This window comes from Wyeomyia smithii, chromosome 3, assembly GCF_029784165.1.
Source record: "Wyeomyia smithii strain HCP4-BCI-WySm-NY-G18 chromosome 3, ASM2978416v1, whole genome shotgun sequence".
NCBI classification, from domain to species: Eukaryota; Metazoa; Arthropoda; class Insecta; order Diptera; family Culicidae; genus Wyeomyia; species Wyeomyia smithii.
The window spans coordinates 26052774-26076510 of NC_073696.1; the positions used below are offsets into that span (position 1 = coordinate 26052774).

The 23737-nt window shown below is 38.9% G+C and overlaps 3 protein-coding genes across 4 annotated transcripts; 1 reads left to right on the forward strand and 2 right to left on the reverse strand.

The window, feature by feature from the left end:
* Positions 1-8834: 8834 nt before the first annotated feature.
* Positions 8835-10157, reverse strand: LOC129729940 (ER membrane protein complex subunit 3). Its single transcript, XM_055688869.1, has 3 exons — positions 9872-10157; positions 9404-9813; positions 8835-9344 (listed from the first exon to the last, which is right to left on the reverse strand). The coding sequence occupies exons 1-3, from the start codon at positions 10018-10020 to the stop codon at positions 9130-9132; spliced, it is 774 nt and encodes a 257-aa protein (XP_055544844.1). The 5' UTR covers positions 10021-10157; the 3' UTR covers positions 8835-9129.
* Positions 10158-19301: 9144 nt separating this feature from the next.
* On the reverse strand, positions 19302-22478 carry LOC129729939 (zinc finger protein 665-like). Of its 2 annotated transcripts, none has more exons than XM_055688868.1 (4): positions 22054-22478; positions 20699-21991; positions 20334-20642; positions 19302-20274 (listed from the first exon to the last, which is right to left on the reverse strand). In XM_055688868.1, exons 1-4 carry the CDS (start codon positions 22324-22326, stop codon positions 19369-19371), a joined length of 2781 nt encoding a protein of 926 aa, XP_055544843.1. In that variant the 5' UTR covers positions 22327-22478; the 3' UTR covers positions 19302-19368. The 2 variants fall into 2 exon arrangements, with proteins under 2 accessions (XP_055544843.1, XP_055544842.1); XM_055688867.1 differs by having other exon boundaries at positions 20699-21994.
* Positions 22479-22758: 280 nt separating this feature from the next.
* LOC129729941 (ribosome maturation protein SBDS) lies at positions 22759-23737 on the forward strand. Its single transcript, XM_055688870.1, has one exon. The coding sequence runs from the start codon at positions 22873-22875 to the stop codon at positions 23629-23631; it is 759 nt and encodes a 252-aa protein (XP_055544845.1). The 5' UTR covers positions 22759-22872; the 3' UTR covers positions 23632-23737.

The following is a 23737-nucleotide window of genomic DNA, read 5'->3' on the forward strand; positions in this document are numbered from 1 at the left end:
GGCAAGCGAAATAAATAATAATAATAATTAAGTGTTATTTTTCAACATTTATTTGAGTGCAAGTTACAAACGTCATAACTTGCACACAAACTTTGATCAAAGATATTTCTTTTTTTTTCGTCTCGGTGTTATTTATTTTTTGCCACCCCCTTTGCTAACTTTGATAACCTTGGACATAAAAAGAATTCGAAATTTGTATCGGCCTAATTTTGTTTGAAATATCTTCTTATGTTTGCCAATTAATGAACCTTTGTGGCTTCCATATTATTTTGAAAGTAAGATCCATATTATAGATTTGACTTAATCAGAGTTAAATAAGACAAAAACATTCATTATGATAACGTAAGTATTATTGGATTTGGTTTTTGAGGATATAGAGTTAATTCTGACTTTGACGCGTTACGAGAAAAAAGCACGAAATGCTTATGCCTTGTCAAATACATGTTGTTTGCACAAAAAATACTACAGGTATGATATCGTCAGATATAAACGATATTCTTTCGAGTGTTGTTGAATATATTTCAAAAATTGATTTCCAGGGAAGGCTGAAAATAAAAATATGTACAATCGCTGAGCAAACACAATGATTTTGTATGCAGACTCTGTATATTTTGTAACAAAAAATCACAGGAGGGTTGTGTGCAAAGCCACGACCGCGAGGATGAAGTAGAATACTTATACACAGCTCTACTAACGGCTGCACATTAACCTACGGCCGGGCGAAACGGTCCACGCCGCTTTTCGCGTTTAGCCTGGCAGAGGCCTAATGTGCACGGCCAACACAATAGAAAGGTGTTTTCACATTGAAAATTACACACGGCTTTACTGGAGTAAGTGTTGGCAAATGCATCTACCGCTAATACCGCCGCTATCGTACGAAAGCGCTTCGTTTCATGTGGGGAATAATATCAACAACGAAAAATGACGCGCGTCTAAGCACACCCGAACTGTTTCGCCATGCCGCTTCCATTTACTTCCTTATAACATCCGCCTCATGGAAGTACCGGCTGCACCTACCGCTGAGGCTGTTACCATACTGCTACTGGTACCCAAAACTATAAACTCTTCAAATTAAGTGTTTTATTTGTCCTCAAAAGAACAATTGTTCAATTCCATATCGGATATAATGCAATCGCATCTCTGTAATATTACCGACAGTAATATTCTTTTGAACAAAATGATTCAACTTTTCCATTAGAGCAAGTTCCGGCTGATGTACGGCAAAAATTTCGCCCGATCGCTCGCGTTGGCGTTCAGCCTGGCAGAGGCTTGAGACGTGGTGAACAACCACAGGGCAAGTGATTTGTTTAATTTGAAGGCAACCACAGGCGCAACCCGGACGGTCCATCCAAGCTCACCTTCCGACTAATGAATGTGACTAGTTTTCCCAGAAACACTCTTTTATAGCCGAAGGGTGCTACGAAATAGACCACGCCCTATCAGTTCAGTTGTTCCATTCCCTAATGTTGTTCAAACAAATTATTCCACAATTCGCATTTGATTTTTGTATCCAGCGAATAAACACCGATGGTGCTCTCACACACTCTCACACAACTTGGCTCTCACACAACTTGGCAGCTGGGAAACGACGAAATTCTGTTTATGCTGATTGTTTGAATCGACTTCATATTAGCTCTGCATAGTCGAACTAACTGCTTTTGTGAATGCGTTCTAACAGGGCAGTTTATTATTCAATGTTGGTTTTGCTGATCGCAGCCTTTGCGCTGCCCCTACAGGGGGGGTTTACTAAATAAAGTGAAAATTAGACAACTACAACAGAATTTCGATGCATCCCGCACAGAATGTCTGCTTGTGTTGATGCCAGAAAATTATTAACCTTCAATTATTTTTTTTTTGCCTTGAAAAAAGCATGTTGCGGTTCAAAATCGGTTGCTAATTACAACCTTTGTGCTGCCTTAACATTGGGTGAATTAAGATACACGGACAACATGCACTGTGGAAGCTATTTCACATTCAGTAAATTAGACGGGTGCTTTGATTTCCGAAATTGATTTCCGAAATTGGATTTCCTGATGGCAATCTTCATGCTGCCCCAACACGGGGGGAATAATGGCTGTCTGGCGACACACGCTGAGAAAAACCGCGCTGCTCCTGAGACGTGATGACCAACCACAGGGCTAGTGCTGTTGCTAAGGAAGGACGACTGCTGTTGTCGCTGTCTAGAACTATAATGAGCGGCTCCGGCTGAAACAGGCTCTTATATAGGCCGAATAGCATGTTTTCAATTGCAAGGTATATGATCCTGTCGACCGTGCTTGGGAGGCAAGCATATAACGACCAATCAGAGGTCGAATTTTTCGTTTTGACAAGGCTTGACTATTTTCAATAGTACAATAGTCGGAATAATAAAATTACAATTATCTTATTTTGGGAAGAATCTTAGAAGATTTTCCAATCTATTGCTGCAAGAACGAAGGAAATCCATCGAATACTAACCGATTTATTAGCATTTGAAATTGGACATATTTTTCACTTTTTTCGGTTTTAGATTTTCATTTCACATCCCTATGTAGCCGAACTTCCTGAGAGAAGTATTCTACTTCAAAATACCCTAATTACAGTGTTTAGTCCAGGTTTAGGGCTGTATACCTTGTAGTATTCTATTAGAAAAACGATTGTTTATTACTTTTCAATGCCATATTTCGGTACCGTATCAGCCGACTTCCAACTCACCCGATCCATCACCATACACAACCTCGAGGAGCCAGATGACGAGTTAGTCTGTTAGTCTGACCCATGCAGCCAAGCACAAGGAACCAAACTTGGCATTGTAACTGATTATTCAACATGGCTGACTATGCCTTTTGACATACCGTTACACCATTTCCATTTCGAACCCACCGAGGTTCCAATAATTTGCTTGTTATTTTTCGGTCATAAAAAAATGGAGTCTTTTCTCTTTTTATATTTGACACGTGAACAAAAACAAAACTGTATCGTAAGTATTAATGGGTTGTTTTTTAGTATTTTGCAATATAAATTTTCATAGCCGGGGCAATTCACGCAACTTCGCAAATCGATCCTGATCGATCGTTTACGATTCCGCTGAAACTTTTTACAGTTGTTCCTTTTTGATAAAGAGGTCATTTTATGATATCAGTTCTTCATGTAGATTGACGACTGCTCTTTCAAAAGGGCCTATCCAAAGTTATGACTGATGGATAAAAATTTCCATATCAGAAAAACCTAGAACAAAAACGGCTTGTTTGATTGAAATGGTGTCTCAGCGAAGCGCACGAACCTACAAACAAGTGGGATGAATAAAACAGCTAATAATTTTAAAATAGCTGAATAAAGTCTGCAACCAGACAAACAGACGTGTCACTCAATGGCGATTTCATCGACCAGAAAAAAACGATTATTTTGAAATTTTTCTTAGTAGGCTATAATGCCGTTAGTGTCGCTAATAGCATGCATGCAAATTTATTATCAAAGACTAAAACCGTCAGTAATGCCGCTGGTGTTGATTTAAGCAAGTGTGCACATCCATTAGCAAAGACAAAAATCGGTTTACGAAAATAAGTTAGTAGGCAATAAGCTCAAAGATGAACAAGCGCTTCAGCATTTTCACAAATTGCTGATGCGCTTATTTAGCTACATTTGTACAAAATGCTGAAGCGCTTGTTCAGCTACAATTCAGATTATATACAGCCAATGTAAAATTGTTTATAATATAAACTCAAAATAGATGCACGAGTTAAATCGATACGTATGCAATTAGACTGGGACACGGTTATATGAAAAAAAGCGATGGTGTTATTTTTTCGCTCCCATGCACTTTTCGTGTTTCTTATGGGTCCTAAAACAACTGTGTAACTTTTCAGATCGATCGGGGAAACGCCCGATTTGCGCCCGATTTTTAAAGCTTTCATACGATTTTATATGGGAAAAACCACTTTATCAAAACTTTTTCTATAGAGATATCCAGTTGGCTCCTAAAAATATATCAATACATGATATTTATAGAAAATTTTCCTGGGAAAAACTCTACTGAAGACCACAAGGCGCTACCTTGCTTGTGAAAAAAGATATTCACTCCAGACTGATTGAATATCTGACGAACGGCTCACCATTGAATTTTACTAGCAAACACTGCCGCAGCATGCTGCTGTTGCAAATTCAACCATTTGATGAGAAAAGATATCGCTTAAATTTATCTTGGAGGCTTCCCCGAAGATACTATGAGCAAAAATCACACTCTGAAAATTAATTCCAACCGAAATTATTTCTCATACTTAAGCAAGTTTGCAATAGCAGCATGCTGTAGCGGTGTTGCTGGAAAATTTCAATGGTGAGCCGTCCGTCAGACATTCAATCAGTTTGGGGTGAATAGATGTTTCTACAAGCATCGTAGCGCCTTACGGTCTTCAGAAGAGTTTTTCCCAGGAAATTTTCTTACAAATTTCATGTATTGATATTTTTTTAAGAGCCAACTTGACATCTCTAGAGAGTAAAGCAGGTATTAGACGACGCAAATATTTGCTATTTTTGGTACGATTGCACAAAATAAAATCTGTATTAAAAAAAAAGCAAATGTTTGCTTCGTTACACAGTTGTTATGGGACCCATAAGGAACACGAAAAGTGCATGGGAGCTAACATTTATTTTTTGTCCCACCCTAGTATGCATGTGAGTTGGAGAAGCAGGCCATGGCCGGATTCGGACGTCAAAATTTTCGTTCGTGCGATTTTTCGGGAAGTGAGTTTTTTCAGGAATGTTTGTGATCTACACTTTTCACTTTTTATTCACTTTCACTATTTAATTCTATCACAAAGTGATAGAATTAAATAGTGAAAGTGAATAAAAAGTGAAAAGTGTAGTGAAAATTTTTCTATCAAGACGCTCGAACATAAGTGTATAAATATGTTTGTGATGTTGTGTGTGCTGCGAAACTTTTACTTGATGCCGTGCCGTGAAGATTATTCGATGAAATAGCTGAATTAGCATATGGGATTGGCGCCACGGTCGTTTGCAGCGGGTTTTGTCTTCGTTTATTGCGTCCGAAGTTGTCGCGTTTTGTCGTGATTCATAATACGTGGAAAGTGTAATTCGTGATGTAGTCATAGTCGAGAAGCCTTCGTTCAGAGTCCAGTGTGTTTAAAGGGTATTACGGATGAAAGGATTGATGAACACTGCTTTGAGAAGTGTAGAGTCAATCCTGTATCGGGTCGTAGAAAAAAACTAATTTTAGTGGTGCAATTGGGACTACCGAATCCCGTGTGATAGAGGAAGTGAACATTGAAACGATGCGGCTGAAGATAAGTATAGTGAACATGCGGGAGGTAGTTTAAAATTGATATTTTTGTTACTTTCAAAATTGTTTATGCATAGAAAGTGACAATTGGAACGAGCGTCGCTTGCTTTCCACATTAAGGCTTGCATGCAAGCTTGTGTGCAGGTCCGAGTGGAGAGACAGTGCTGCGGTTTCCACCATAAATGAAGCAAATGCATTGCAAATAAATGTCTTTTTTTGCTTATATTTCTTAATTTATCATTATTATTTTAAGTTCTTATTGTAGCAATTGCGTAGGCGACCGATTGACACATTATTTATTACAAGTTTAGCAATTTGTCATCAGCTTTTAGGTAATATTTTGGTACATACAAAGGTTATATTTTGGTACGTATAAATGGTAAAATTTATTCATTTTACTAATTGGCACTAAATATAACATGCTATTAAATACGGGTCAATTTTTTTGATATAAATGTATCAAACGAATTGAAAGTCTGAAAATATTGATAAAATCTGTAAGATTCTAATATTATTTTGAGACGGGGCTTACCGATTGGAAAATTACTCCGGAATGTACTGCAAGTACTCAGTCATTCTGTAAAGGATCTTTGGAAGGTCGGTAGAGCTAACACCTTCTAGAACCCGAAACAAAGATAGTTGCAGAATTGAAATATAATTGCAACTGTCTTTTTTTTCACTATATCACTGCCAGACAGTGGGTTCTAGAGATGTTCCACACACACACACACACCCTAGTATGCATGTGAGTCAAAATAGACGAATCGGTAACGCGTTCTACCAGCAACTTCATGAGCATGAGTTCGAGATTCGAGACTGGCAGTAAAGTAATTGGATACTAAGAAGGTAATTTTCACTAACAAAAATATAAAAATAAACGATGAAAAATCCACACAAAAGTGCCAAAAAACGACAAATTTAGATGTGTGCCTAAACAATAAAAAAAAGTTGTCTAATTAAGACGAATATATATTTTGAATTATATTTTTGGTAGCTGTAATCAAGCTGAAAAATCACTTTTCCAGAAAGACAGAATGTACAATTTTAGCCATGGAATTGTCATATAGGCGCTTATTTAGACTATAAGCCAACTACTGTTGGCTGTAAAAGAATTTTTCTACAAGCTGTACAAAGAATGAATAATCGCTTCTACAGAATCGATCAGCATGTATAAAAGATGTTCAAATGGCTGAGCTATTTCTTAGTAAGCCCTTGTTCGGCTATTTAGGAAGCCGAATGTAACAAGTAGCTGATTTAATTCTCCAAAACCGACTGATTAAAATCTGATTAAACACTTAGAAATATATTATTCGACCTATGTTCATCCGTCAGCTGAATAAGATTAGTTATAAAAACGTTTTTTTAGCCAAAAAATGTTTCTTGGGGTGCTTACAAAACCACTTTGTGTAATCAAACAAAGAAAGTTCGCCAAAATGATGAGACTCATTTCAAGTGGTGGCAATAAATGTTGAGAAGGAGTATTGGAAGAACAACATTTGTGCTTCCCTCAGTGTTTGTTACTACGCAATACCTTTTATGGTTTGCGTTTCTACAGCTTGCATATTCGCACAAAATTCGCGCTCTACATGACGCTGATTCTTCCGGTGGTACTTTAGGGTCATGAGTGTTGGTTGATAAGGATTGTGGTGCAAGCACATGCACTACAAGGTATACCAAGCATACCAACACGTGATGATATCATCAAGCTGATGAAATAGGACGGGCTACAGTGGGCTGGCCTTGTGGCACGAGTGTCAGAGGAGCGTTTATTGAAGAAATCACTTGTCGACAAAATGATAAAAAGTGCATTCCAAAAGCTCAAACCGGGAAAAAATGAAAGATTATAGCTATTCAACCATTCCAATGAGTTTTGGTGCCCCCATCCATTACCCAAACGCGTTAACATAAGTGAGAGTGTCGTAAAATAATTACTCGCCAGGTTCGTCGCTTTAACGTTATGTTTACGATAAAACTCATTTAAGTCTTTAAAAAAAAGTTGGTGGCTAGGGACACCAAAATTTACAGAAATGGTTGAATATCTAAAATCTTTCATTTTTTCCGGTTTTAGCTTTTGGAGCGCATCTGTACTGACCAGTGTTATATTTATCAAAGAAACCGATAGAGGTATAGGCAACCACTAGTGATGGGAACTATCATTAAAAATTCTTACTGATAACTATCAGTAATTTCTAACTCGTTACTGATTACTATCAGTAAATATCAGTAATTTGCATTTAAGTTTTAAGCAAACTATCAACGCTACATTTGCTAGCGTTGTTTTATTCAGCTGTACATCCTTGGCGCGACATTGTTTTTCGTTGACGGTATTGCATATGGTTGGTGATTTAGGTTTACATTAAAGAAATCCAACCCGGGATTTCAATAAAGACACACAATACAGATTGTTCATTTTGATAAAAATTAGTCAAAGAGCGCACCCATCTCACACTAGAAGTTTTCTAGGCCCGCTCAGAATTTTTCACAGAAAGGTTGTATTCTACATAGGTCCATTTCATACTTCTTCCCAACATGTGGAGAGAAGCTTTTCAGTAGTACGGCGATTAAAACGGAGCTTAGTAAGGTCAGCACGCAGAATAGATTCTCATATCTAGCTCTACTCAATACTGATTACTGAATAAGCTTTGCTGAAAGAAGTTGGCATTGACGCTGTGGTTAATATTCTCAATTCATTAGTTCGGAGATTCAATCCCGATTTAGGTGATCTTTTTATTGTATTTTTTTTTTTTTTGTTACGACCAGGGAGGCGAAAAAAAAATTCAAGATAAAATTCCCTGATTTTTTCTGAAATATAATATTATTTTCCCGGATAGTTTTCAGCATTCCGCACAAAAACGTGCAACGTAGATTTACGCAACTCTGGAATCCCAGTGAAAAAAGTATTCAATCGGATATGAAACCAAAGCGTAGAGGTTCCAAAACAGCCTTCTACGCTGAAAAAACAGTTTTCCCCCGCTGTTAAAAAAAGGATCGCTTCTCGGTTAAAATTTTTTCCTCGAATATTTTCTTGTTTTCCCTGATATATATTTTCTTAGTTCCGCCTATGTGAAAATTATATGACTGTAGAGTACCTCTCCTACAAAGAAAAAATTCAGACAAAATCAGTAAGAGAAAAACTTTACTGATAGTTAATGATATCTTTTCTTACTGATAACTATCAGTAGTTACTGATATTTTTCCCATCCCTAGCAACCACTTTCGTTGGATGTGTTGTGTGAATAAGGACGTCCGATCGGCGATTAGAGGCGAAGATTAGCAGAGGGCGATTAGGGACCGGAGACTAAGCCAAGATCGAGTGATGTGTTGTTGATGTGAAATGTTGAAATCAGAGATCAAAAAACTCTTAAAATTGTCGATAAAAACAATTTTTCCGAATACTCCAGTTAATATTAGGTGCTTGCAGAAGAGATAAAAAAGGCCCTCTTACAGAATGTAATACGGCTCAAAGCTTTTCCTTTTTTTTAGTAAGAACGATTTCCCCTGATAGACATCACTCGATCGAGTTTTTGTTCTCTAAGCATTTTCATAGCGCAATCGACGGTTTTTTCTTCGTTCAAGAGGCTTTTATTCGGTTTCATTGAGCTATAGTACAATCTTAGTTAATAACTAGAGACTACCTAAGCTAATGTTCCCGTCCACGTGGATCTAAAACAAAATCATTGCGTGAAATGCTTGTTGAATAATAACATAAATAGAACAGGCTATACTTCTTCCAGCTAGGATATTCATTAACGCTAAACTTTCATACAAGACGGTAGATGTGCCACAAGATTACTTTTTCTAGCTTTGAAACAACAAATTAACGCTAAACTAAACCGTCTAGAAATGCTTATAGGTTAATTCCGCAGCGCTCCATCTTCTCGGTTGTGCACCGGCCGATCCTGCATATAAATCGACGCCAGCAGCTCTGTCTCGATGTTTGCCAGAGCATTCTGATATTCGGTGATTTCCAGTGCCTCCCATTCGGCTTTGAAGGCCGCCTTCGGATCCTGAGGCATCGCGACGGCAGCACCCGACATCTGGTCCTGCATCGTTTGCGTCTGATCAGCCGCTGTAGACGACAAAAAAAAGATTATTTCATAAATCTAGTGGAATAATCTGCTGTCTCACCATTATTTTCGCCCAGAACGAGAGTGTAAATACTTCTCAGCCCGAACACGTTCAAAAAGTACCAGGAAGCTGACGAGACCCACGCCGCATCCAGCGAGGCAAGCTCGATTCCACGCTGCAGCATCGGTTTGAAGCGGAGCGTCAGCGGAAATGGCACTTTGGTGGTGACGAATCCCGAAAACATCCAATTGATCCAGCCGCCAATCACGATCATCGGCAGGACGTTGATAAAGTTACCCTTAACGAGATCGGACAGCATGGCGGTTGAATTGGGGCTGGGTGGTGCTCGCTTCTGCGTTTTGAAATAACCCGTTTCCTCGTTGTTGAAGTAATGTCTTCGCATAGCGAATGACTGCGGGGTTAGGTATTTGCCGTTCTCCCTCAGCAGTCGGGCACGGATCATGGCTTGACTGTTTGGAACCGAATCAAATAATTAAAAGGCCCACATAGGATGGATTCAACATTTACCTGTCCTGAATCTGCGTAAGTTCGACCTTCTTCTGGGAGGAAATCAATATCGAGAAATAGTGACGAATGATTCCGACCAGAAAGGTGATGACCACTATGGGCAGAAACACCCAGCCCCGAATGTTGGGATCAATTAGCAGCTCGGCCATCACTTTCGGTTTCACTAATTAGGGTGATTTGTCACTAAATTCACCCTTTTAAAGGCTATATAAGACAATTGAAAACCTAAACCTTCAACCACTCGCGGACCTCGGCTGATGTTTTCGTGAAGGAATAAAAGACGAGGAAAATTTTGACAGCTCCGTGTGTGGATGGAAGGCGAACCTCTCAGCCAGTCTAGAAATGTTTCAGGTCGTTTGAGAAATGTAAGATTGGCTGCGTTCTGCTGTAAACAAATCAAAGTGGATAGAACAAAGTTGGCGGTGCCGGTGGCTTCTGGGAGAAGTTTCTGTAGAAATTTGTTTGATTTCAAGTTAAGTCGAAACTGTTTTAAGATTTGAAGTGATTGCCGGTTGTTTCACCAGGTAAGTGGGATAATTATTCAGGTTTTCAATGAGTATGAATCAAATTTTTAACTTCTGGCGTTGATGCTTCGTATGTTATAGGGGATTTTGGTTACTATCACACACTGATTTGCTTTGATTCTTGTTCAGTCGAATGAAAATTGATTCTGAATGTTAAATTAATGCTTAAGCGCAGGAAAAAATAGCACAGTTCTGCAGCCTGTTATATAATTTTATGTAATATAATCAGTTTTTTAATGGAAAAAGCTTTTTTTTTTTCAAAATACTGTATTCACATTCAAATGAATACCAATGTAAAATACTCTGGAATGCATTAAAGTATACAAATTCATGCCAAACTATAATAAAAGTTGTAAAGCTTAATTACAACTAAAGCTAATTCACGTTCCGACTCATACTGACTATATTGTTATTCAATATATCAATTAGAAATGAATTTATTTTTCTTTTCGTGATATTTACACACTGTTAAGATGAACATGATATTTTTGATAATTCATGATCAGTATACAGTAGCTTTCTGTTGGAGCACAGAAGTCAATCAAATAACTCGATCACAGCAACATTTGATTAAGAACAAAAAAAAGGTGTTACCGTAAACTGGGGTGTCTTTGATCACTTTTTTGATTGTATCTTAAACATTTTCAGAATATACTGAAAACAATATTGTTTAATATTTTTAAAATGAGTACTGGCATGCATTGCGAAAGATTCAGTTACTACTTTCAAAGTTTAGGAACAATTTTGCTATTTTTAAATATGCTCTAAAAATTTTACACCAATCATCATTCCGGGGTGACTTCGATCATTTCATTATTTTGATGAATTTCGAGTAACACTTTGCTACTTTCACGAAATTAAACAGCCTAAAACAACTTGAACGAGTTTATAAATATGGAAAGCAATTTTAGAGGCATTTACATTCTACGTGAACATTTTAGGTTGGCGAATGTCCAAGATTTATACAACATTTTTAGAATACATATGACCCAATGCCGTACTTGCCAACGTTATGGCCATGGTTCCAAATTCTGTAACATGGACCAAAAATGTCTTAATTGTGGAGACTCTTCTCACAAAAAGGACACATGTCCTGTGAAAGAGAGTAAAAATTTTCGCTGTGCGAATTGTAACGGCAACCATATGTCAAATTTTTATCAATGCCCAGTCCGTTTAGCAATTGCTAAGGCAAGGCAAGGTAAACAAAATTCAATTTCTCAATTAAAACCAACTTCAAAACAAAATTCTCCAAGCGTACCAGTGACGCATAGTTTACCTACTCCTTTGCATACCCGTTTAACTTATGCACAGGTTACAGGTAGTTCGAACATTATACCGCCTAGTGTTGGTAGTTCGAAAATGACCGTTAATATGGGTAAGCAAAACACGCTAGAAAATAATTGTACACCTATTACTCCAGCTAATATTGCTGCCGAAAATATTTTTTCTAATGTCAACTGCCTGGGGCCTATTACGGCAGGTAAACTTTCTTTTTTGCAACAGGCAATGTTCGATCTTATGAACGCCATGTTGCAGGCAAAATCAATGTTTGAAGCCATTCAAATAGGCACAAATTTTACTATTAAAATTGTTTCTAATTTAAAATTTAGCAATGATTTTAAATAAAACAATTAAAATATTAAATTGGAATGCTCGCTCATTGAAGGCCAATGAGAATGAGCTTTTTAACTTTTTAACAGTAAATAATGTGCATATTGCAATTATTACTGAAACATTTTGAAACCTAACATAATATTAAAATATGATCCCAATTACGTGGTTCATAGATATGAAAGGATTCAGGGCTCCGGCGGTGGAGTTGCAATTGTTATTCATCGCCGAATCAAACATCGTGCTCTTCCCCATCTTGAGACGAAAGTTATTGAAACTTTGGGAATTGAAGTTCAAACTGAACTTGGGATTTTATTTATTGCCGCAGCATATTTACCATTTCAATGCACACGCGAGCTCAAAAATTATTTTAAAGGTGATTTACAAAAACTCACCAGAAATCGTTCGAAATTTTTCATAATCGGCGATTTTAACGCTCAGGATACTATTCTATTTTGGCTCCAAATAGTCCTACATGCTTTTCTTCTGTAAGAAACCCTTCAACAATTGATTTGGTGCTAACAGATCAAAGTCATGTATGTAGTGATTTGATCACACATGCTGATTTTGATTCTGACCATCTCCAATAACTTTTTCTATATCACATAAATCAGTTTTAAACCCTTTGAGCTCTGTTTTTATTTATAACAAGGCTAATTGGGAAAAATACAAAGCTCATATTGAGAGAAATTTCAATAATGAGCTTGATTTGCAAAACGAAGTGAATATTGATTCCGCTTTGGAAGCATTAAAATGTGCAATTGTTGATGCCAGGAATTATTCTGTTCCAAAGGCTCAAGTGAAATTTGATTCATCAATAATTGACGAAAATCTTCAACTTCTAATTCGTTTGAAAAATGTCCGCAGACGTCAATATCAACGTTCTCGTGACCCTGTTTTTAAAACTATTTATAAAGATTTACAGAAAGAGATTAAGCATAGATTTACTCTTCTGAGAAATCAAAATTTTGAGACTAAAGTTGAAAAATTGAAACCATATTCAAAACCATTTTGGAAGCTGTCGAAGATTCTTAAGAAACCTTCAAAGCCTATTCCAGTTTTAAAAGATGGTGAACGTTTTCTTGTATCCAACGAACAAAAGGCTCAAAGACTTGCTCAGCAGTTTGAGAGTGTTCATAACTCAAATTTGAATTTTGTGATTCCAATTGAAAATGAAGTCACACGTCAATTTGATCTTATTTCTTCCCAGAATTTTTTACCTGCAGAAATAATTGAAACTAACTTGAATGAGATTAAATCAATTATTAAAAATTTCAAAAATATGAAAGCACCTGGTGACGATGGAATCTTTAATATACTAATCAAACATCTCCCTGAGAGCACAATGGAATTTTTAGTGAAAATTTTCAATTGCTGCTTTAAAATTGCATATTTTCCCAAATTATGGAAAAATGCAAAAATTACTCCCATTTTAAAACCGGATAAGAACCCAGCTGAAGTTTCAAGTTATCGACCAATCAGTTTGCTTTCTTCAATAAGTAAACTGTTTGAGAGAATTATTCTTAACAGAATGATGTCACACATCAACGAAAATTCAATTTTTGCAAATGAACAGTTTGGATTTCGCCATGGGCATTCCACAACTCATCAATTGCTCAGAGTTACTAATATTATACGAGCTAACAAATCTGAAGGTTATTCCACTGGAGCTGCTTTTTTAGACACAGAAAAAGAATTCGACAGTGTTTGGCATAAAGGTTTGATTGCGAAATTGCAAACTTTTAATTTTCCAATTTTCCTAATCAAAATTTTAAAAAATTATCTTACTGATCGAACTCTGCAGGTTGTCTATCAGAATTCAAAATCTGATAGATTTCCTGTCAGAGCAGGTGTACCTCAAGGTTTAGTCTTGGGTCCAGTCCTGTACAATATATTCACTTCAGATCTTCCTGATTTGCCTCCAGGATGTACAAAGTCATTGTTCTGCGATGACACAAGCATTTCCGTAAAAGGAAAAAGTCTTCGTGTCATATGCAGTCGATTGCAGAAAAGTTTAGATATTTTTTCTTCCTACTTGCAAAAGTGAAAAATCTCTCCCAATGCTTCTAAAACTCAAATGATAATTTTTCCGCATAAGCCTAGGACTTCTTTCCTCAAGCCAAACAATAATCACGTTGTCAAGATGAATGGGGTTATTTTAAGTTGGTCCGACAAGGTTAAGTACTTGGGACTAATTTATGATAAAAAACTTATTTTCAAAGAGCACATTGAGAGTATACAAGCCAAGTGCATCAAATATACGAGATGTTTATATCCTCTCACTAACAGGAATTCTAAACTTTGTTTAAAGAACAAACTTTTGATTTACAAATCAATTTTTAGACCAGCAATGCTTTATGCTGTACCGATCTGGTCAAGTTGCTGTTCAACAAGGAAGAAAACGCTCCAAAGGATTCAGAATAAAATTCTGAAAATGGTTTTGAAGCGTCCTCCTTGGTTTGGTACACTCGAATTACATAGACTTACTGGTGTTGAACCATTAGAAGCTATGTCAAATAAAATTATTAACAATTTTCGACAAAAATCGTTGCAATCCTCAATTGCTACGATAAGCTCTCTTTATAGCCAATAAGTTGGCAATTAAGTTAGTTGTAAGTTTACTTCCCCTTTCCTGACAAGTAGGTTTAAATCCCTACGAATGATAAGTCCTAATTGCGAAAGCAAACAAATCCTAACAATCAAAATTACAAATTTCTAACAGTGTTGAGAAGTCACCATTTGTGATTGGACACACATACTCATTATTTACTAATATTTATCATAAATACTTAAGCTACTAACAAATCCCCCCTTAAAAAAAAAAAATAGAATACATATGAATGATTATCCACTGAGAGGGAAGGTGGTCTAAAATCATCAAAAACTAGTCCACGTGGAATATGACTCATGCAATTGGCCAAATTTGCATGTTACTTCACGTCTTGGTTTTTTTTAAACAGAAATCTCGCCAAACATGTGAAAAGGGCCCATGTGCCATATGTAAACAAGCCACAATAGGGTGTTTTAGGGGTATGTATATTATTTTTTCTTTTGATAAGAAATGAAAAAAAAATCATATTCCACTGACCTTTTTTTATTTTAAACAGCCGAACTGTTGAAAAAAATCGATTTCGAATTTTAACAACTGTAAGTGATTTTAAGACAAACCCTACCGTCAAGAAATCATGACACAGGGGTGCCAGGTCATTTTTTAAATAACTTCACACCATAAAAAATGGCTCCACACATAAGAAATCTGTATACACGGTCCCCCATTAAAGTTATCAAAAATCCCACCGAAAACCTTAAATCGAGTGCGGGTAATCAACCGACTATTAGGCTTCCACTACTTCACACGAGCTCTAATGTCTTCGAAATTGAGATATGTCTTCACATTTGGCATCCCTGTCTTAACACGCGAACCAGGGTTATATTTCCACAGGCCAGCAGTATTAATGCCACTTTGTGCTCGGTCAGGGTTATATTTTCGAGCAGCAGAAGTGTCACTTTGTGCACTACTTGCCGGTTAGTGAAAATTTTAAAAAATCTAATTTTTCAATTTAAAAATCAAAGAAAAATCGTAGAGATTTAAGAAAAAATGCGTATTGCCTACTAAAAGGTCGGTCATCGATTAGTATAAGAAAAAGCAGGTATTTTTTTCAAATTAAAACCCCCTATTTCACGTTTTTTGACGAATACAAGCTTAATCTGCTAATACAAGCTAATCCCATACAAATAAGATTTGTTGATTGAAAACAACTTCTTTTATCAACAAATCTTATTTGTAGGGATAGATTACGCTTGTATTAATCACAAAATGAGAAAATATGTAATACGCTGTGGAGATTATTGGGACTCAACATTGTCTCCGAGGAAAAACTTGCAAAATAACAATGAAATGCATTGTTATAATATTTGTTCATCTTAAGAACTAATCTGGGAACAAAATAAAAAACTTTACGTACTGCAATTTGTTGTTTTGAATCTGCTTGAACCGATTGTTTGTATGCAACAAAATCGTCAAAAATACCCTTCATTTTCAATTAATATTTTAGCATGAAAAACACTCTTTAAATAGCAGGAAATGCATGAATAGTGGCAATGCATACATATATCCACACAATAAGTAAAGATTACGACAAATCCCAAGCACTACGAGCGCTTTTTTACCACATTTTCAAAAAAGAGGTGATCAAAATCACCCCAGTTCACGGTACATTAGATTCATTCCTAGTTTGACTTTTAAGAAAGAAGTGCATATCTATTTTATAATACTGATATTTTCTGAAAGCTATAGTAGCCAAAACTTTTGTCAAATTTGATCAATTCAAATGACTGGTGTTTGTCTATAGTCTGATGGCTCATTGCTACGTGGACTTTCGGGCCAGACTACTTACCAGATTCAAAGCTGAAACTGCGTTGATAATCTATCCAAAACCTGATAGATGATTATCAACGACTCGTCAATACTTGCCGACACTTTTGTTGGCTGCGGATTTTATCGAGACGTAGTTCTACATCAAAACAGCGAAAACACCGCCAGCAGCAATCTCTGAAATCGAATGGTAAACTATCTCGCACACCTCGTTGAAAATACTTTACATGATAATATATGTAATTTTTGCTTAGTTTAATGACAGCACCATCTTCAGCGTCATCGATCGTTCTGATGCGTACTTGCAACTCGAAGTTGATGAATAAAAAAAACTGCTTACTATCTACGCATCCTGGTTTGTTCCAATTTAATCGCCTTAATGCTGAGGATAGACAGAACCAGATATATTTCTGCGCCTAGTGGATTGAATGATTGCAAAAATACCTCAGATTTTTGGCGATATCGAGTTTGGAAGTGATACGAACAAGCATGAAAATTTTCACTTTTTTTTCTCGCTTATTTTCCGTCGGTCTAGAGCCGCCACTGTTGTGCCAATCACCGACGCCCAGGAAGACGACTATCCAGGACTATAACTTACGACCCATTGATTAACGGACCGGCGCCAAAAGGCCGCCGAAAGGATGGTATTCAGGTCGAACTTCTAAAAGCGGGAAGCGAGCGGCTGTACTATGCGATCCACCAGATCATACTGAGGATCTGGATGGATGAACAAATGCCGAACGGCTGGTTGAAATGCCTCATATGCCCAAACCACAAGAAGGGCCATCGACTGGATTGTTGCAACTATCGAGGCATTACGGCTTTCAACTCCGCTTACAAAGTGCTTCCCCGTATCCTGTTCTTCAGAATGATACCGTTAACGGATTTTCGACAGCGGCGTTCCATGACGGATCAAATTTTTACCTGCGACAGATCCACGACACTGATTAAACTTAGTCGTATGACGCTGGAGCGATCGAAATCATACATGCGGATAGCTGGCGAGATATCAGTCATGTTCGTAAATGTGCAAAGAAACGGTACGATCATCACGAAATCTCACATGCTCCTTGGTTTTGCGGACGACATTAATTAAATCGATTTCGTGAAGTAGGCTTTCAGTCGTTTTAAGAGAGAAGCGGCGAGGTTGGGACTTAACAATACTTCTGCCAAAACAAAGTACATGGTAGCTGGCAGCAAACGTGGGAATTTCGGTGGTGTTGGTGCTGAGGTGGAGATTGATGGGGAACGATTTGAAGTGGTTAATGAATTCGGTACGCTTGTGACATGTAGCATCGATATGAGCCGCGAAGTGAAACGACGAGTTGCAGCGGCAAACAGGGCCTTCTACGGACTACGTAACTAGCTGAGGTCTCGTAGTTTGCAAACTCGCACTGAACTAGCGCTGTATAGGACGCTGATCTTCCCAGTTCCTTTTTATGGACTTGAAGCATGGACGCTGCTTGGAAGATTTGAGCGTGAAGTTCTTGGTTCTTGGTTCTTCGATCGATACTTGGTGGTAAATTGGAAGATGGAGTGTGACGCAGACGCATGAGTCACGAGTTGTACCAGGTATACAAATAAAAAATAAGAAAGGAAGAGGAAGAGTCGATTCCGTGGTAGGGCTCGTATTCGGTGGATAAGCGCGGTGGAAGAAGAGCATGATCTGCTGGTGTACGAGGCGACTGGAGAATGGCTGCCCAAGACAGAAGAAGCTGGACATCTCTAATTCGTTCGGCCTTACACCGGTAAACGGTCCGTCGGCCAACGAAGGAAAGGAAAGGAATGAACCCAAAGGAAATCGGGTGACCATCTTGCTCGTCGTTTCCCTAGTCGACGAGAACAATCCCCATCACCTGCTGTATAGCATGGAAATGACCCCTTACGTTTGTTGCTCGAAGAGAAGGCATGTAACTTGCTTTCCGTACAATGTTGAAACATAGTTTTGAGCTGCTTGAGAGGGTGATCCATCTTACTCTAGATGAGCTATCTTGTCCCGCAAATTTTTTTAGTGAGAAAATAACCTTTTTCATTAAAGTTCTAATTTTTATTATTTTTCTAGCATTAAATCATTGAAATCATCTGAAAAGTAGACCAAAACTAACTTCAGTTTTACCTTGGGTGATGCATCTTGCTCCTCCTTATCGTGTTATTCAAGTGTGTAAACAGTAGCGTAAGGTGGAACAGATTAATCAAGGGTCCACTACTTTCATCAGTTTTTGCCAATTCAGTTCTATAATCTAAAGATAAGTGCTGACTGAGTAAAAAAAGTATACTTACTTTGGTATTTCACCTTACACATTTCGAGAATTTCGTGATTTCGTCTCATGCACAGAATGCTATACATAAGCTGCTTAAAATAAGTTCTTTACCCTATTTTTTTCAAATGGTATCAATCGACAGTTTTGAAATACACAAAATTCCCGAAGATAAAAGAATAAATCCACTTAAAATGTGCGATAATGAAATTTTATTCTTGTATTTTTATTTTCAGACCGCCCACAGCAAAGATGGAAAAGGAAAACAAATCCACCAATGACAACGGACGCAAGCTCTCTGGACGCGATCTGCAGTCACTGCCCACCCGACAGTACCTGGATCAAACGGTCAACCCGATTCTACTGCAAGGTTTGAAAGCCCTGGCAAAGGAACGTCCCCAGGATCCGGTGCAGTACCTAGCCAACTTCCTGCTCAAGAACAAAGCCCGCGTGGACGATGCGACCAATGGTGCCGCGGAAGAAGGTTAGGAATAGACACCCCACCACCCCTTTAGGTAAGGATCTCACAACACTCATCAATCTCGGGTTTGAATAAGTATGGACAACATATTCAGCAACGCAACGCATTGATGCTATTTTACTTGAACCATATTCGAAAATAGTTTTTTTGTTTTCTCAAGGGAATAAATTATAACTTTGAATTTTATCAGTTGATTAGATGAACTTCTCTATTTTATCTTCAAGTCGTATGTACATAAGTTTAGTTTGCTATTCGCATTGAATTTGTTGCACCAGAAATTCAACCCCGTTGTGCATGACACAAACTGGCGCTGCCAGAGTGCCATCCACTGTCGAACTTTTCGCAACAGGCTCTTTCTGCTTTCGTTTCCGCACCTCTAGCTTATGGAAATGTATCAAATGGTGCCTCAATCCTGCGTGTTGCTTAAACTGTTGATCCTCGCACAGGTCACACTTGTATTTGTACACATCCCCGTGGATGTAGGAGTGCGATTTAAGATTACTCTTCTTGGTAAATTCCTGGCCGCACACCTGACAGGTGTGAATTTTCACCGTCGTCCCGATGAGTGGATTATTTGGATGCTCTTTAGTCTGATGAATGGTCAGTTCAATCTTTTTGTAGAAAATTCTATCACACACCACGCATTTCATTTCCCGCTCGACCGAATGCGTTGCCAAATGTCGAACCAGTGGAGCCTTCGTGTGGAACTCGCGGTTGCAAATTTCACACTGAAACCGCTTAACACCTGTGTGCAACCGCTTGTGAACCCGCAAACTGTTGTCGTACTTAAACACTTTCTGGCAGATATCACACGTGAACACCGTTTTCACGTGCAGTGCCTTGTGGCAGCGCAGCGCGCTCGGATACCGAAATACCGAAGGGCACTGGTCACACTTAAATGGTTTATCTTCGGCGTGCTGTTTGTTGTGCACCTTCAGGTCCTGACTGTACTTGAACAGTTTGCCACAGATGGGGCAGATCAGCCGTTCGTGCCGATGCTCCGATCGTTTGTGGTTTTCCAGGTAGCATCGATAGGTGAAGGCTTTCGGACATTCGTCACACTTGTACCGTTGGTACTGGGCATGATTTCCCCGGTGCACCACCATTGACGATACCGTGGCGTAGGATTTGCCGCAGATTTCACAACTGAAAGGCTGGAACGTTTACAATGTTACGGTTAGAATCGGATGATTGTGATGATAGATAAACTAACCCCTTTGTTTGGTTTCCTGTCGGGATGTACTTCGGCCTTGTGCTTCTTGAGTACAGTTCGACCATCGAACCGTTTCCCACAGTAGGGACAGAACAGTTCTTGTCTGACGCGGTTGGATCCACCTTGGGCGCCTGTTTTGGTGATATTGCTTGAACGTCGCTTTTGACGCTTGTCGGATTTTCTTCTACGTTGCGATAGTGGAATGTTTTCATTGTCATCTTCATTATTCTCCGCTGAATTGAGATCTTGGTCGTTATTCACGGTGTTACCCTTTTCAGTCTTTAGTCTAATGCTTTTTGATGCAAGTGTCTGAAAATAGAAAGATGTGTACGTGATTATGAGATTGAAATAGAAAAATTACTTACCGCCAGAGGCACTTCATCATCACTACCGAATTGTTCTTGCTCTTCGTCCAAAATCTCACTTTTAGGCACAGTTTCTGCTTCGCAGCTCTGCGCTGGACTTCTCTGTTCACTAATATCAACCAGTTCCACCTTAAAGTCATGTTCCGACTTAACGCTACCCGTTTCTAGGCGTGCTTCTTCAAGTTCTAAACAGTTATCGTCACTGTACGAAGCGGCACCGAAATCGTTTATACCAGCGTAATCGTGATCGAAATCAACTTCGGCCGGTTGGTCCTGCTTTTGGACGCCAACCGAGGGCAGAATAGCGTTAGATTGAATTTCCAACGTATAACATCTATCAAACGGTTCTTCGATCTTTGTGACTATCGTTGTTGGTATTAACTCCGAATTCGCTGGGGCGGTTTCACTTTCCACGTCAGGTTGATAAACTGTTAAAGTACTGATTAACCGTTCGCTTTCAGTAACAACATTGTAGGTTGATGGCTCCGCTAAGGCCTCCACCGAGTTAAGTGGCACAGAAACAAATTTCTTCGGTTTCGGAACGCCTTTCCGATTCCAACCATTTTTGGGCGCAGCCACTTTCAGCTGCTCTAATCCAAGCTCCTTCCAGTGGTTCCTCCGGTGATGATTGTCCAGGTAGTCTTTTTTGTTGAAACTATGGCAGCACATGTCACACTGGAAACCCCTTCCGCGAAGCTTCGCATGTGATTGCAGTTCGTCCTCTTTCTCGAACTTCCGCTCGCAAAAAGTGCACTTGTACTGAAAATGGTCCTGAGCATGAATCTTTCGATGGGTCATCATAGCATAAACGCTGGAGAAAACCTTGCCACAATCGGGACAATTTCTCTTCTGATGATTGCGCAAGTGCAACCGCAAACTCTTCCGGTGTTTGTACGTAACACCGCAGATTTGGCAAGTATGCGAACGTTCCGTCGTATGAACCTCACGGATGTGTTGCTTCACAATCGACGGAGTAGCGAACACGGAGGAACACTGTGGACATTTGGTGCCCTGTTTGGTGTGCCGAAAAACGTGACAATCCAGAGCGGTTTGACCCCGATAACGTTTCGGACAGTAGGGACACTTGTACGGCATTTCACCGGTATGCAATCGTAGATGAACCTTCAGTGTACCCTTGTGCATGAAACGTTTCCCGCAAACGGTACATTCGAACTCCTTGATTCCGTAGTGAATCTGCTCGTGTTGCTTGAGAGTGGCTCGAAATTTAAAAGTTTTACCACAGATCTCGCAACGTATTTCCGATTTAGTGGTGTTCTTTCGGCGACCTGCCTTCTGCTGGAAAAGAAAGTATGTTAGTGTAATTTCCATCGGGGGAGGACACACACACAGTAAACCTTTTTTCCTTCGTTTTGTTTTGCACAAGAGGAATCTGTTTGCGTTTGGTTGCCATTGTCATCTGCTTGATTTGCATATTCGGGTTCCAGGGGTTCTTCTAGTAGCAGCTCGTTCGGTCTAGGTTTACGTGGCCGCCCTCTGCTACTCTTTCGATTTATCACTTCCACCGTACATTCGGGCACTTCTAGTTTTTCGTGTGTCGCGTAATCACTTTTGTTATCACCATTTTCTTCGACGCTATTAAAGGCTGCTGCCGATTTTCGTTTCGACATGGTTTATTTTTATTCCAATAATTGTACATGCAATTTAAATTTTAGAATGTACGCAAAACCATCACAACCGCGATAATTCAAAATAAATACGATAAATACAAACAAATTTACACTTTCAAGAATTGTTTAAAATGTCATCACAACATCCACCGCTGCACAGTGAGAAAAAATTATGTATCTAATTTTTATAAAAAAATTTGGAAGAAAACAGAAAAATGTGACAAATAGTTGCTACGATGATATAGTTGGGTTAAACTATTATTCACTGTTTCATTGTTTAGATGTTCTACTGTCGAAAAAGAATTAAAAAATGACTGAGTTCCTTTTTCCCACCGTGCGCTGGTTGCGTTCTTTGCCAATCGGAAACAGCGTTGCCACGGTTTTCACCTTGTTTATCTTTCTTATATTTCTCGCGTACACAAAAAGCTGCCTGCCGCTAATTTTTTTACCCCACACTGCCGTAAACAGTCCGCTGCGTAGTAATTTCACAATTTGTTTAGTTTAAAGGTTTTCATAAAGTCATCTGTCCACCGGCACAGCAGAAAAATGCCGAAAATCTTCACTCCCACAAACCAAATCCGGCACACGAACGTGGCCGTGGTGCGAATAAAGAAAGCCGGCAAACGGTTCGAAATTGCGTGCTACAAAAATAAGGTAGTGTCCTGGCGAACCGGAGCCGAGAAGGATTTGGATGAAGTACTACAAACGGTGGCCGTATTTAACAACGTTTCAAAGGGCGAGATGGCAAAGAAGGAGGATCTGATGAAAGCTTTCGGAAAAGACGACGTCATAGAAATTTGTAAGGAAATTCTCGCCAAAGGCGAGCTACAAATTTCCGAAAAAGAACGACACGATCAGCTGGAATCGATGTTCCGGGAAATCGCCACCAATGTCGCGGATCGTTGCGTGAATCCGGAAACAAAGCGCCCTTACCCGGTTTCGATCATCGAGAAGAGCATGAAGGATATCCACTATTCGATCAAACCGCACAGAAACGCAAAGCAGCAAGCCCTGGAAGTGATTAAGCTGCTGCAGGCAACAATTCCGCTGGAACGTGCCAAGATGCGACTGAAGGTGGCCTTGCCACGGAAGGATGCCAAGCGGCTGAAGGATAAAGTGACCAAGCTGGCTACTCCTGTGGAATCGGAGGAATGGGAGGGCGATCGGTTGGTCATCACGTGTCTAATTAATCCAGGACATTTTCGCGAGATGGATGAGATTGTTCGTACCGAGACAAAAGGCAACGGCGCTCTAGAAGTGCTTGATTTGAAGGAAGTCAAGGAGGGAGAGGAAGTCCTGGAATAGGCGCGATTCATTTTTTTTATCTATGAGCTGCCATTAAACGGGTGATTGACGTTATCGTACTGCAAATAAAATTGTTTAATAAAACATTTATATCTGATCAGAGTTT

Excerpts from the sequence above, each read along its gene's own strand:
- LOC129729941 (XM_055688870.1), top strand. The coding sequence starts at position 22,873 with ATGCCGAAAATCTTCACTCCCACAAACCAAATCCGGCACACGAACGTG.
- LOC129729939 (XM_055688867.1), bottom strand. The coding sequence starts at position 22,326 with ATGTCGAAACGAAAATCGGCAGCAGCCTTTAATAGCGTCGAAGAAAAT. Across the intron at positions 20,643-20,698 it reads ATGATGAAGTGCCTCTGGCG|ACACTTGCATCAAAAAGCAT; the intron begins GTAAGTAATTTT and ends TTCTATTTTCAG. Across the intron at positions 20,275-20,333 it reads ACAGGAAACCAAACAAAGGG|CCTTTCAGTTGTGAAATCTG; the intron begins GTTAGTTTATCT and ends TAAACGTTCCAG.
- LOC129729940 (XM_055688869.1), bottom strand. The coding sequence starts at position 10,020 with ATGGCCGAGCTGCTAATTGATCCCAACATTCGGGGCTGGGTGTTTCTG. Across the intron at positions 9,814-9,871 it reads CTTACGCAGATTCAGGACAG|TCAAGCCATGATCCGTGCCC; the intron begins GTAAATGTTGAA and ends GGTTCCAAACAG. Across the intron at positions 9,345-9,403 it reads CGTTCTGGGCGAAAATAATG|CGGCTGATCAGACGCAAACG; the intron begins GTGAGACAGCAG and ends TGTCGTCTACAG.